Source organism: Pholis gunnellus (assembly GCF_910591455.1).
Source record: "Pholis gunnellus genome assembly, chromosome: 21".
Classification (NCBI taxonomy): Eukaryota; Metazoa; Chordata; class Actinopteri; order Perciformes; family Pholidae; genus Pholis; species Pholis gunnellus.
This window is the reverse complement of record NC_136548.1, coordinates 12,751,915-12,767,465: the sequence shown is the minus strand read 5'-3', so window position 1 is coordinate 12,767,465 and position 15,551 is coordinate 12,751,915. Positions and strand designations below refer to the sequence as shown.

At 43.8% G+C, this 15,551-nt stretch overlaps 1 protein-coding gene across 1 annotated transcript in view; it reads left to right on the top strand.

Annotated features, from left to right (window-relative positions):
- Window positions 1–15,551, top strand: part of LOC306713322 (zinc finger MIZ domain-containing protein 1-like) — a 105,193-nt gene that overhangs the window by 62,454 nt on the left and 27,188 nt on the right. Inside the window, exons 3-5 of the mRNA XM_079182976.1 lie at window positions 4,632–4,751; window positions 10,106–10,219; window positions 13,729–13,834. Coding sequence (XP_079039102.1) covers window positions 4,683–4,751; window positions 10,106–10,219; window positions 13,729–13,834 — 289 coding nt within the window. The 5' untranslated portion in view covers window positions 4,632–4,682. The remainder of the gene's footprint in view (window positions 1–4,631; window positions 4,752–10,105; window positions 10,220–13,728; window positions 13,835–15,551) is intronic.

Genomic DNA, 15,551 nt, shown 5'->3' with positions numbered 1-15,551 from the left:
TGTTGGTTGAGGGGGGTGTTTCACACAGCTCTGCGGAGGTGTAACACCCTGCCTGTAGTGTTGTTGTAAAGCACATTAGGAGGGACTGAGGGTGTTGTTATGGTATCATGATGCCGGTCCAGCACTCAAGGGAAGGTGAGAAGATCTGTGTGTGTGTGTGTGTGTGTGTGTGGTCGGGATGGTGGCCAGTGCGGCTGGCTGTCTTTCTACGCCAGCAGCCACCCTCAGACTGTCTGCCTTTGTACAATACTTCTCGGTCGAGTCCCTCGTAAGGCGGGAAATGTCTTTATTCAAACACACCGGCGTCTCCCTTAAAGCATACGGTCTGTTTAATAAACCCCCCTCTCAAAAACGTGTTCAGCTTATTGTTACTTCACTTGGATATTTGGCGTGCAGAGGGATGTATGTGCAGAGTTTGACGATAGAATAGAGAAAGAGGAAGTTTCTCTGTGTACGTGCAAGTTGATTTTGTGACCTCAGTTTGGAAGCCAATCCTGTTTCAATATGCAACTTCAACTGTGACGTCCCTTACACTGGGGGTGGCCTTTTCATTAGACAAGAGGACATCTTCTGTCTCGCATTTAAATATTGTAAAGGGCTTTATTTGCATATTCATGTATTTTAGAACTAAAACTACATCAGCACTATGATCATTTCTTCATAGTTTTTGCCACCATTCCCATCAGTAATAACACTTGTGTTCACCCAGTTGAGATGTGGGAAAGCAGTCAGATGATTTTTTAGCATTAACCTCCAAATAAAGTATTTGAGATATTCTGGCTAAATAGTTGCTTTGTTTACAACCTCTCTCCTTTCTTGTCCTGGGGGACTTTGCTGTAGCACCATGTTCCCAGATCTTAGCATTTACTTTGATGAGCAATGTTATCCTAACCAATGGCCAAAGGGTGCATAAATAAGACCAAAGTTGGAATAAACTGGAAATATCCTTTTAGCAGCACTGTGCCGGGCCCCAGAGTAGCCTGACTGTTTTGGTTCACAAGCCATTTATATGAATAAATTAAATCTGTTTACCACTTCCCTGTGCCTTGACAGCTCAGCTGAGAGACTGTGTAAAGCAGCGAGGGTTCGTGATCCATTTGTTCTGCTGTGATGGTGGGATAAAGCTAATCATTGTCTACACTTCTCCCCCTCAGACTGTTTTCATCCCGCGGAGCAGAGGCGCACAACTCGTCTACGTTACATTAACAGGCTAGAAACTCTGTTTGAAGATGCAGGGTTGGGTTTTGGGTGTCTGAAATAATGTTTAGATTGTGACAGTTCAAAAAGCAATCCCTCTTACTTACCGGAGATAATGTTCTGCTTTAGTGTCTTCATTCAACATTATTTAGCGTCACCATCTCCCAGGCCCCGCCGTTTGCCACAGTTTTGTCATCAAATTAAATCCGCACGCCCTTTTCAAGGTACACTTATGTAACACGATCACGTAATGTGACAAACACGGGCCGTGCCTGACGGGAGACAATCCCGTCCTCCGCGGGGTGCCGTGTGGAAACAAAGCTTTTAAAGTGGTGGTACGGGGGGGAAGAAAAACATTGTTTTACCCTAGAGGTGGGCTGATAGCACTGTGAAAAGCCCATTTGAAGAGGTAGGCCTCATCTGTCACCGGGCAATGGAGGAGGCAGCCATGCAGAAGCCTCCTGATTATAAAGAGATAATTTCATCCAATCCTCCGGTGGTGCTCCATCACCTTGCCGCCATCCTCCACTGCCTTTCATATTTGTTCCCAGCCTGCATCTCCTCACCCGTTTCGTTTTATTACAGCTCCCACTCAATACATATATTTTAGCTCCCCCTTGAATAGGGAAGGAAAGCAGGTCTCCCTCCTCCCCTCCCACTCTCCATCCCACCTCCGATCCCCCCCCACGTCTCTTTTGTTGTGCAGGAATCCGCAGCTCTCTACTTGTTGTGTAACGCCTGCCGTGCAATTTGGTAAATCAAGCTCAAGTAACGCATGCATCGGCACCGATTTCCCCTCTCTCCCCTTAAAAGCGTGCGGCAGGATATCTGGTGTAACTAGCTGAATCCCGACAAATGTGTTCACATTAGGTAAATAGCGCAGAGAACATAATGAATGATAACATCTGTAAATTAGGAAAAAAAAGGCTAGAAGTAGAGTGAAGCCTCATAATTGCATCTGTTGTCATATCTCCACAGCATCGCAGATTTAATCTTTAATTTGGCTCTTGTTAGTCATTAAAGATATAACAAAGGAATAGTGTTTAATTACAACAAGAAAATTAAATTACTCCCCAACAGTGCCATCTCATACTTTTTAAAATGATCTTGGGAAGACAATACATGTAAATATATGGAGGCAGGTTTTTTTTCACAGTGCGTGGAGGTCGGGAGTGTCATTACAGCGTGTGTTTAACAGAAAGAAACAGGGGTGGTGAATGGCAGCCCACCTCTTTCTTTCCCCTCATTTTAACTCACTGTTGGCGCTAAGAGGGATGACATGGAGAGAAAAAGAGGGAGAGAGAGAGCGAAGGGAAGGGCAGGAGGGTAGAGAGACGGGGAGAGCAGGTCGACTCGCTCATCAATAACCACAAGGTCAGACAGGCAGTGCCGGGCTGAGTGGGCCCTGTTAGGAAGCAGCAGCTGAGGATTTGTAGAGCTTGTAAAGGCTTAAAGCAACACCGCTCCACCTTCTTTGTGCCACTAGACAGGCCTTTGAAGGGCCAGGGAGACACCTGCTGGTGGCTGAGGGGCACGATGGTCCGGGGCCGCCCCTTTGCCAAGGAACAGCTCGCTATCAGCTGGCACGGAGAGAGTGGACTGTGTTATAGCAGCAAACACTAGAGGGATGTGTGAAGAAAGTCGGTGCATGACCATGTACCAGCTTAGGGCGACGCTTTTTCTCGCGTGTCACAATGTTTTCATTTAAAAAGACAATTGAATTACGTCTGCTAGTAGCGGTGGTGTTAATTCATTTTAAGGTATTAATTTAATTAATACCTTAAAAATATGAATCCGTGTTGAAATCAGGATATTTGTTGTTGGAAAAAAGAATATATTGAATCAGGCTCGTTGACTCCCGTTTGCAGATGCCTTTACCCCCCAAACTCCTGCCAAGTCACAAAGGTGTCCAACTAAGACCTCCCTCGAGTCTCAAATGACAACAATGACAACAAGCAAACACTTTCTTTCTGCAAAGACAGTCGGAATGGAAAAAACTCCTCCGACGTTTTTTCTCTTTTTTTTATGAGCTTTCTAATTTATGGAGAGGAAGTCACTCGTGTGCCCTTCTTTCCTCTCATGTACAGGCATGAGCTGCTCCAATAGGTAGCATAAAAGCTCTTTAGCTGTCTAGTGGAGTAGATTACTGGCCCTACCGTTAAATCCAGCTAGAGACCCCTAAGTGAGCATTATCAGTATGGTGCAGCATGCTGCCTCCTCTCTCTCTCTCTCTCTCTCTTGCTCTCTCCCTCGCTCTCTCCCTCATCTCACCGGTACTTTGTGCAGGGAAATTTCGCAGTGTGTGATGGTAATGGAGAAAGATGGCGTGGGGGGGTGGGAGGGGTCTGAGTGATGGGGGCGAGTGTTTGAGTGAGAGATGATGCACCGCAGGAAGAGATGGCCCTGCAGTAGCAAGAAGGAAAGATTGAGACAAGATGAGATAAAGGAGGTCTGAGGGGGGGGGGGGGGGGAGATGGAGGTAAAGATGGAGGGATTCACTCTCCACCACCACCCAAATACCTGCTTGTTAAATCGCTCACCCCTCCACTTGAAGCTGCAGGTCACTCTGAGTTACAGCCGACACCCTGAATGTGATATTTATTTGATGTCGAACGCAACATTAAATCGGACCCCCGCGGGCCAAACCGATAACCTTTAATGTAGCTTGTAATACTTTTTAACTTGTGATAATGTCATGTAGCATGTCAGATCAGAGCTCCGTTGTTTGCCTTCTGTGAAAAATTATTCCTCTGGAAAAAAAAAGAAAGAAAGAAAAGAGTGAGAGAAAGAGGTTTTCCATAAGCTGCTGCTCCAAAATCAATAGTGCGCTGTAAGGGGTTTTGTTAGAGGAACTCTTATGTAGCTGGAGAGCGGAGGGAGGGGGGGAGAGAGAGGAATGAAATGTAGAGCATGTCTGGGCCCAGGGTACAGATAATTGTTAACCAAAGATTACATAATGGCTAAGTAATGTAAACAGAGAACCACATGCCAAGTTAATGTTCTCACAGGCCGGGATGGAAGGGTTTCATGCAGTTTTCTGAGGCCGGGCTCTGCAGAATGCGTGTGTGTGTCCCTCAACCTCTGTTCATTTTGGCCCCTGAGGTGCTTTAAACATGGTCAGACATCCTCTCTAAGCCGTCCACTGCGTCCTCTCCGAAGGTGTCTTGCAGCGTTTTGGGGGCAACTGCCAGGGCTTGTTAAGGGTGTCACAGGAGCTGAGAGGAATGTCATCCTTTGGGCTCTCTGAGTTGCTTGTCACCTGCCAAATCAATATCTCCCTGCTCAGTTCACAGCGCCACACACACACACATATGTACACACTAAACTGCAATATCCTGGTGGCGATGGGGATTGGCAGCTTCGCAGAGAGGAGGCAAGCTTTAACACGTGTGTGTGTGTGTGTGTGTGTGTGTGTGTGTGTGTTTCTGTTACAGAACGCTCCAGTTTAATGGCTGGCAGGTAGAGGCCGAAGAGGGACAATCAACATGAACTCGATTCCGTCGATGGACAGACATATACAGCAGACCAATGACCGTCTGCTGTGTATCAAACAGGTGAGAGTGTTAGTCTGATTTATATTATGTGAGGGCCCTGACACATTAGCTTCATCAGGCACATTTATGCTACCTATCGCATGTGATACAGGTGGGAAGGGACAAATTACATTTACATAAATATTGTTAAATAAATCATGAAGTACTGGTTCTTTATTTTAGCATTTCCATTTTGGAAAACGTTCTACTTTTAGTATTACATTTACGTATTTCAGGCGGAAATGCTCCAATGTTCCTTTAATCTGATGGTTGTGGCTGTTAGTATATTGAGATTCTATATTAAAACATGAGACAAACTCTCACTTAAAAATGTCAACTTATCAGGATTTCTGAAAAATTATGCATTTTCACATTTTAAAGAGTTTTAGCAAGAGAAATTGTCAAATAATCTTCTGAAATTTAAATTCAATCGTCAGATGGAAAATGTACATATAAAAACTACTGCTTTCAGGCTAACAAACAAATGATAAAGTATTGATATTTCATAAATAAATAAAAAATACTATTGCCACTTCTACTTAATTTCAGTCAGCTGTGGGACGTATTGGCATGTAAACATAGATCACAGCATTGATATTTTGCTTCTGGGCTCTGACCTCATCATTCTCCAAGGAGGGAAGCTCATCACAGCAGGAAGTGGCGGTAATAACCTTCTCTTAAGGAGAATGAGGAATCAGAGGCTACAGGTGGATGCTTGGTGAGCTTTTAGCTAACCTGACACTGAGCAGCAGGCACGGCAGCAAAAGACGGACTATATAAGTACAGTGCCATGACGGTGCGTTGGACGTTACTTCCTCCACCATTCAGTACATGATGCAAACAACCACCCGCAATTCTAGTCCATAGGAATCCAGTTTTGGTGATTTCATTTTTTAAACTGAGTGTTCAATGATCTTAAGTGGATTGAGATAAAATTACAATCCCTCTAGCTGGTGACTTTTTCAACTATATCACCTAAAAAATGGAGGTTTTCTTGAGAAACAATTGCATTTCAGAGATATGACTTGCAACTTTTATGGACAGACTTTTCATTTCTATATGTGGGGTAATATGATACGCTTGTACGAAAGTAGCAAGCAAACACTCTGGGTTTCCTTTTCTAAGTGTGGTGCCTGTACACACATTGTACAGGCACAGTCTAGTCCCTACAGTCTTCCTGTTTGGCCACAGTAAAGTGACTTATCTGCTCGGTCTTACTATCAGGACTGCGGTGTGACTCAGGTTACTGACTGGGGTCAAAGAGCGGAGGCTCCCCTCCCTCCCCCATCATCACCCTTCTTTCTCCCTCCACCACCGCTGACTCCCAGCAAGTCCTTTTGTTCTCCTCTCCCCACCGTTTACTGCGGGACGAATCTCTTGCAGAATGGAACAGACATACTTGCGTAACCCCGGGCTACAGGGCCCTCTCCCTTTGATCTCTTTTCTTAACTGACGGCCCGTTTTGTCTCCGCGCTCTGTGCTGAGGTCCACCTCCTGAAAAGTACATCAGAAGGCCTTTGGGGACAATGTATGGGGCTTGCACTTAAACACAAGTGCGGACGTGGCAAATTGTTTTACCCTCGGCAGGGAGTTCCCAGCTATTACCGAGAAATAGACAAGGTGAGGCAGATAGCAAGACGGGGCGAGTGTTTAGGGAGCAAACACAGGGAAGCCCCTATGTGCCGAGCCAAGCTTTGATGTTCTTAAGTAATAAGGTAGAGAGAGGTAAGCACTCCCTGTCTCCAGTCTGGTTACCTCCTTCACAGCAGGATATAAAATATTCAATATCCCCTCCTTCTTTAGTTGTATGGGAGGTGAAATTGGATTCGATTAATGCACTGTATTGCTAATAGCTAATAAATTATTCTGCAAAGGAAGTTGACAGAACAAGAAAAGGGATTCTCATCTGTCTAACACAAAAGTGTAAACAATTCAAATGTTGCAGGGTTAAATGTATTAACCCCCCCCCCCCCCCCCCCCCCGCAAGGCAAAAATTTAAACAAACACGTCCCAATGTCGGTGGAAGCAGCACATGGGTAAACATGCCAATTAGAGAGATCCATGGCATACAAGGAGGCCTCCAGTCCATCTAATAAATGGTTAAGCGCCGGGTCATTTCAAACCAACCAGTAAGAGCCAGCACCCTGCTAATAGAGGCAGCTTTGTGCCGCAGACAATCAGGGTTTGGAAGGCCCGCATAATAAATACCATTTATGTCCTGCCAATTAGACTAGCAGTGAGCCCATTCAGCCGGCCGTCTATTCTCCTCCCCGCACACAAAGATGATCATCAGGGGAGATCAGAACAATTAACTCACTATCTTCTCCCCGTGCTCCCCATTGTCCAATATCCAAGCCATTAAAATAATTAAGGAAATATTGTAAACCAATCCAGCTGTTTGCTTTAATTGAAAGTGTGCACATGCTGAAATTTGGCATCTAGAAGGCAATGCGGACGTGGAGCAGGAATATAAATGAAGCCTCCTCCATTGTGTTGTTGTTCTCTGGAAGATGTGACATGTCTGTCTGAATACTCCCAGCCAGCGCGGTGGACAGGGGAACAAATTGATTTTGTTGCTCAAATGATAAATTACTGCTGAGCGTGATGATAAAGTAGAGGAAATTGGAATCTGTCAGCCTGATTGAATCATGGGTTGAAAGTTAAATCCGAAATCATTACGATGGCAATTTTTAAATTACCGCCCTGTTGTGAAATTTGCAATAATGTGATTTCTAAACAATAACTCAACCAAACTGTTAATAAACTATGAAAGCATGGTTATTGTTCACCCCGATACACTAATTTTGATGTTTGAAAAATGGCTGTCTCGTTTACTACTGCATTGTTTGACGTTGGTGTTAAGAAAGTAGGTAAATGCTTACTGCATAATACTAAATAAACAGTGGGGGCTAATGACAAGATGGGAATTTATGACCATTTTCGCTACTTTTGGACATCATAAAAAAGACTCAGCAGATAAATAGCATCACCGATACTTTGCACGTTGATATATGGAAAAGAGTGTTTGTTTCCCGGTGGTGCTAAATACCTCAAGGGAACATATCTCCGACTTTTAACAGCAAAATAAATATGTTCGCTTGTTTAACCTCCAAACAGACGAGGATGTTTATAAAAAGATACATAAAAACAGTTATCTGACTTCACCACCAAACACACAGTTTCTCAGTGGCAGTTTGTTTTCCTCTCGCGTCCTAGAATTGCACCGTTGTGAACACTTTGGGGAAGATGGGCTCCGTGATACCACTGGTATCTATTTCAGAGGCAGTATTTTTCCTCTCGCTGTGGGGAAGCCAGTTTGCTGTCAGACTCTCCACTCGGTGATTCGTTTGGGGGTTTGGCGGAAACTATGAACTCTCCTCTCGCTGCAGGAGCACTTCCTCAAACTGAAAGCGTCAATATTTCATGATAAACTGCAAGACGACCCTTTTGCTGCCGCACTGGCTATGCAGCTGTTTTTGTCTGCCACTGTGTTCTTTCCAGGGTTAATTGTCTCCATTAATATGTTTTCAGTGCTCTGGGGCGTTGCTGAATATCAACAGCAGCATAATCGAAAGCTGTGAATTTTGAAGGGAAGGGAGTCTTTGCAAGTTCGTGTGCGCTGTCACATTCAGTGTAGCTGCAGATGTGCAGATCAAGACTTTACCAGACGTGACTACAGAGGATGATTGTATCTGAAGAAAGCTGTATTCTCAGGACACTGCGAGTCCTGTCTGTCTTTGTTTCCCTCGAACTGAGCCGAGCTTTTACTGGAGTGTAAATGCTGGAGGATCATTCTCACCCAGGGGACGAGGAAAGGGGGGTAGAGAGGGGTCTCTTGGCCACTAGTTTAGGTTTGATTGGTGGGTTTTGGCCGGAGTAAGGGGAACATCTGTGGCGTGGCAGTGCCAAGCTCTCCATGTGACAGCCACACTGGTGGGACCAATTGTTCTGAGTGCAAAGAACAGTAATCACTTCAAGCCCAAGTGTTGGTGGTGTGTGTGTTTTTGTGTGTGTTTTTTTTTTTTTACAATCCCCTCTACATATCTCCCCCTCCTCCCCCTTTCCATTCTCGGTGCTCTGATTGCGTGTGTTGTCTAGCTTCCAGACTCATCTAAATTTAGCATCTGTGGATGTGTGTGTATCTCCAGGAGACTTTATCCACTAGTAGAATTTACATGCTCAGCAACCCCACCACGTCTCGCCCTAGTCTCCCAAAACAAAGACATGTGGGGCGAGTGGGGAACAGTCTTGGACAGAACATAAAATAAACAAGACTGGTTTCATCCGGCCCTTGTCAATCGGAGGCTTTGTAAATTGATATGAAAGCTGCCTTATCAAATCCTGACCTCTGCTGCCCCCTAAAGAGCAAACAAGAAAAAAGCACTGTGGGGTGGTGACTGCATCGCTGTCACTACCTCTTCTCCTTTCGTCCCTGACAGTGAAATCAAAGCACACAGACGTTGTTAAGTAGGCAGCCACTCACTTTAAGCTAAACCTCTCTATTTACCTTTGATGCCATGGAGTGGGAGTCCATTTGTTCCTGGTTTGTACAAGTGCACTGCAAAGGCGTGTGCATATTATCTATCCAAAGGCAAAAGATTACTCAAGAGTGGATGGTGGTGTGCCTGCTCTTCTGTGTACAAAGTGATTCCTATTGAGGTTTGAAAGCTTTTAGAGAAGAAATGTGCAGCAGTGAGTCCGACGTGGCAACCAAGTGAGGTCTATTTTTCCATTTCTTTTGCTGCTCTGCAGCAAGACAGACGACAGGGTTAGTGAGTGGGCAGCCGGCTCCAGTCGGGGAATGAATGCCATAAAGGGGTACCTGTGGGTCAAGGAGCCTGTTGTCAGATAAAGTCACAGCACAGCTCATGGCCGGCTGGTCAAATAAGGGCTTCCTCAGCTATTCATGCAGCCATACAGGGAGATTTATTGCACTCAGCGGCAAAGCGGTGCCACAGAAACCTGGGGAGAGACTCTAATGGGGACGTACCCCTTCAGGCCTGCACATTAATACTTTAAACCTACAACACAAGCAATCCCAAGTGTAATAAGATCAATTTTGGGAAATGTGGTCGTAAAAATGCTGTTTTCTTTTAAGCCACTCTGGGTGCTTTTAATTATTAATCATGTTATTGGCGTGGCCCTTGTTTTGGTGACAAGTGATTTTGTCTTTCACAATCCATCCGTCCATGCTCAGTCTTTTATTCGAGGTTTAGAGACGCAGCAAACTAAGTCCAATCGCATCCTCCACATGTCTTTCTTTTGATTGAGCAAAAGGAAAATCGTTTATGCCGTTTTGCCATTCTGCACCCTCATAACCTTTGAATGTTCTTGGACTCTAACATATTCCCAATCTTTCCCTTTTTACCCTCCAGCACTTACAAAATCCAGCAAATTTCCAAACAGCGGCGACAGAGTTGCTGGACTGGTGTGGCGACCCCAGAGCCTTTCAGCGCCCCTTCGAGCAAAGCCTGATGGGATGCCTAACGGTAAGTTGGCCAGTCATGGTGACCCCCTTCTTCAGTCTCACACTCGGAAGGTTCAAGGACAATGAAAATGCTGCGACAACAAATGCTGCATTGGCTCTTTCCATAACTCCCTCGGGGTTATGAGGAAACTAATGTTTAGCTGCCTGATCTTCACTGAGGTCTCTGGAAAATAAAAAGTATTTCACCCTGTACAAACTACTGAGATTCAGTCACCTCTCAGTGACTTCAGCTACAGCTTGTGCTGTGGCACTTTGAAATCGGCACACTGGAACACGAAAAGGAGAGCAATAACGTCCTCAAACCACAAAGCAATCAGAGCTTATGGAGAAATACAGTTACAAAGCCCTTAATTCTCTTTCTGAAATGCCTAGGGGCTTTTCATTAATGTAATAATGTATATCCCATTTGGAAAAGAAAACTGTTTGGAGTATACTGTAAATAAAGAATGATTTGGAGCAAATAGCAAAATGCATTGAAGTAATTTGATCATATCAGACTCAATCTTATACAAAACTGTCTTAAGAGGTAAATTGTAGTTGGAAGAATCCTCTTCTCTTTCTCATGTTCAATTTATATAACAAGTAATACTCCACCAAAAAACTCATAGTGTATCACTTACCATCCGTTGGCTTTTTAAGGTGTTTCTGAAAGGTTTGCAGCTCGCTCCTTTGTGAAGGACAGCAGTTTGAGTTTAAAGCAGTTACAATGGATTCCAATGGAGATGCAGTTTTAATGGTGAACAAATAACTTCCACAGAAACTTCTCAAACCAATTCCAAATTTAGTCCTCCATTGTGCAACACTCTCACAGCTTCTGTTTGTTGCTAGCCATAACCAATGTTAGCTAAATACACAGCTTATACAGCATATGTTAGCTGTTTTGTGCAAATACCTGAGCTAACTGTGCAAAGCAAATTGCTGTTGATTTATCCACTTTCTGTCAAACATATAAGTGTTTGGAACATGCCAAGCTTATGGATACAGAGTGTTTTAAAAAGTTTCTAATGATGTGATTTTTTTGGATTGGTTTTGCTTGTTTGTTTTTGTCATGGCTCTTGGCCACCATTGGAATCTATTTGAACTGTTTTGGGTCCAAGCTGAGCCGCCGTCCGCTACAAAGGAGCAAACTACAAACAGGTCAAACCTACAGGGGACCAGTATATGAATTATTCTGTTTCAGTGCAGACAGGAGAGAAACTAAATGAAGAGATGACTGTCTGTCCTCTGGAAGTTTTGGGCCAAGAGGCAGAACAGACAGTCAGGTAGAACAATGGATGGACTGCGGATGTGTCACTCACCTGTCACCTTGGGCCATTCTGTGCTTTTAACATGCTCATTTCCATACCGCCTCCAGCAGTAGATAAGAGATACATATAGCTCCTGTTGGGTGCAATTTGTAACCCCGTCGAGCGAGCATGGCTACAGCGAGAGAAGGAACCCGAGAGATTTGTACTCGAGCACCACAGTGAAACCGCTCCGACACATCCCTCCATTCAAGTAATTGTTTGTGTTACTGCTTTAATGTGCAGCAGCAGGTGCCTTTTCCTCCATTTCGCCAGTTCAATTTGTTTCCTGCCGTGAAAATCTCGAGGCTTTTCCTTTTAGTTTATGGGTTGTATAGATCTTGGCAAGAACCACACAGGGAGGGAGCACAAGAGAACCTGATGTGATTGTGAAATTACCCGGTCTCAGACTGTAATGGTAAACACTTCAACCTGTTGGCATTTGGCGATGACAGACATGTGGCTGCACCGCAAAAATATCGTCTTCTACATACAGCTATATATGTTGTCATCAAGAGAAATTAGCTATTTTACCAAACAACAGTCAGTCATGGGCTTTCTTGAAATTAGCCTAAAGATCAGTTCACTACGAAACTTAATTGACCTTAAAAACTAAAACATTTGAAGAAAAAGGGTGCTAGACCCAAACAAGATTATTTGTCATCTTAATATAGGAGTTAATAAGATATAATCTGCCTCTTTACACCAAAAGTTTCAGCAGGCGGCTTTTGGCAATGTTTTACATATAATGGTAAATGTATTCTGAAGCATGATGAATTAATAATTTGGTGTGCAGATAGTTTCACAAAGTAAATACACAGCATAAAGTCTGAGTGACTTTGATATGTAGACAATCCATCACCACCACTCCACAGACTGTGCACAATTGAAGTCCTGAAATTAGAACTTGTTATAACTTCTTACACTAAAATTACCATTCAGCAAAATGTCCCTCACAAGTTTAGATTGTAATTAGACAGCCTATACTCGTATATCTTCTTCTTAATGGGGGATTCCTATAAATAAAGGCCACATATACATACTCTGTTTTGGTGTCACGTCAAGACTATACTTACAGGAGATAATGATATGGTGCAGGGAGCAGTGTTCAGCTGTGCTACCTCAGGGCTTGACTTGAACTTTCGGGATCGCGGCTATGAAAACCAGGCGGAGGAGAAGAATCGGTCTCTAGTGAGGCACGCTGATCCACACAGGCCTTGGTATGTCCTTCAGGTCTTAACGTCTTTAGTGGGTCTCTTTGAGCTGATAATGGCGATGGTAAATCAAAGCAACATGTGCCACATAAGGGTGATTTACATCACCTCCTGTAGCATGTGGATGTTTCTCTTAATGTTTCCTCTCAGTGGGCATCGCGGCACCAGAGGCCACATTTTGTCCACCGACTCATATGGAACTGATGAAATAGTCGTGACTTTATCTTTTAAGTTGAACTGGATCTTTGAAGCTGCAAAACTGCAGTCTTATGTAACAGTCAGAATCTGGGGAATTGTGAAGACAAAATGACAGGTCCTTTGATGCGTTTAAGTACCAGGATGGACCTATATTTAATGTGTTTTTATTAAGTATGGAAGTATTATCATTTTGGTCAAGGAGATGTTGTTTCCGTTCCTGTTTAATTATCATTTGTATTACAGCTTGACTGAAGAAATCACACTGCAATTTTTCATCACATTTGCCATGGAATCAGATGAAATCGTCAACTTCTGCAGTTGAATGATGAGGCACATAAATCTCACCATTGTCTGTCACTATGTGTATGCAGATGCAGATTCGTATTTTTAAACATTTTCTGTTCTGAAAATCAAATAACACATTTAAAGGATTGTGCAGCCCTGGAAGAAGTAATCACTTTCTGAGCCCTTGCTGCATGTTTCTGCTGTGTAGCTGAAAGCCGAATTGGCATTTTTGTGACTTTCTTTCTAGGAATAAAGATAGTCATAAAACATAATAGAAAAGGAAAATAAAAACATTAAATGAGTTGATAAAACTTCTGTATTTTTATTTTTTTTTACCTGTACACCATGATAATATTTCCGTGATGTTAAACATGTGTTGGTGTTTTCCAAGAAACAACACGAGGAAATTCTTTATCTTTCAAAGTCTCTGTGTCATTAATCATTTTCTCCACAATATGAATGAACCTCACACCACAATAGAAAATATCACAATGTCCTGACTGAGTGCTTCCTGCTGTCGTTGTGTTCAGGTGGTCAGCCGAGTAGCAGCACAGCAGGGCTACGACTTGGACCTGGGCTACCGGCTCCTGGCCGTGTGCGCTGCCAACAGGGACAAATTCACTCCAAAATCAGCAGGTAAGACGAGAGTTTTCTCAACCGCCGTCTCAGGCCATCTGGCCATGCTGGCCTGTTTGAGCTCAAAGTTCCTGCCTGAGTTCTTGGCAGCATTTCATGATACCCACCCATCACTACTAGACTGTTTAGGAGCCTGATACTCCAGAAAAGCACTGCACTCCTCACTGTGTTGGACAGCATTTCAAGTAGACTGAATGGTCTCTGTTATGTTTAATTCATGGCTTTTTAACGTTTTAAGTTGCTTATCGAAAATCCTGGAAAGATTTAAAGAGACAAATGATGATCTTAGATTATTTTAAGGCTCTCTGTATGGCACGTAGCCTAGATGTAGCCCAGACGTCTTTTTCTTTTGTTTTCAACTAAAATAGTGAGGCAAAATACCTTTTCCTTTGCCCTCTAATATCTGCATAAACTTCCCCTTCTTCATGTCGCATCTCACTTCCAAACTTGTTCACAACATAGAGAGCTACAGCCAAATTAGATTTCTTCTCTGGAGTTTTAAGACAAAGTGCGTACAGCAGAATACTCAATTTGTCACGCGCAACAAAAAGATACTTTATCGGTGACGATGAGTTCCTGTTTTCACACAGCACCGTCATCTTAGTACAGTGATGGATTATTGGGACAGATGTATACTGCTAAATGTTGTTATCAAGCTGGCAAAAAAAAAAAGAAGCTTGCTGAAGCACGACGGGAATGAAGATGTATCGGCTGTCAGCAGCTCGGAAGATAACAGGAATATTTTGTGCTCCTTTACAGTTTTTTGATTTGTGGTTTCCACCTGTCTTGGGTTAAGAGGAAAGCGGGGTTGAGCAGTTGCTTCTGTGCGCTCGGCCTCTTTGCTGAGCCATCTTAAGTTGACTAGGACATGAAAGTCAAGAGCCACATATTGTTTGGATTTTCTCTTGTATTTTGCCTTTTCTGATTTACGGCGTCCGTGGTTTCATACGTGGTAACATGAAGGCTTCAAATCACGCACTGTCACTCTTCTGCAGGCCACGAGAGGAGAATCATTCTCTGCCTGCAATTAACTTATACTGCCAAATGTTCTAATTCTACTTAATGCTAAATCAAATCTCAGGCCCTAATTTATGGGCTTACATAAGATTGCCAATTGATTCTCTGTCTGGATAATTTTCTGCAATAGTCGTCATTTGGAAACCGGCAAGTACTCCAGTCTAGGCAGCATCCCAAAGTGCATTTCATGGACAATTATGAACCTGTATGCATGGATATTTTGAGAGGCCTGTAGAGAGAGAGAGTCAGTGGTAACCACTGAGGAGACATTCTCCTGCAAAGCTCCCAGAAGCTCTTTAGAGTGGAGGCCCCAGTCGAGGAGGTTGTAAAGCCGGAGAGAAAGACCTCTCTGGCAGCCCAGGGAGATGGCTCTTAAACAACACTCCCCACAGGGCCCCAGGGGCAGGACCTACTCCCCAACATCCTGCAGGGCTGTTGACAAATGATGGGGGGTGGTGGTGGTGGTGGTGGTGGTGGTGGTGGTGGTGGTGGGGGGGAGTTAGTCACATGATGGGGCCAGGATGGCGGCAGCAGGTCAGCCATCCAACACGGGAGACAGACGAGTTATAGTTTTCACTGAGGGAATAAATCTTAGAAGCTATTAGACAGGACATAAGACGAGGTGAATCTGATGTGTAACTGAATACAGTGTGCATGATGTTCGTTTAGCGATGATTCATTTCGCCAAATCTGACTGTTT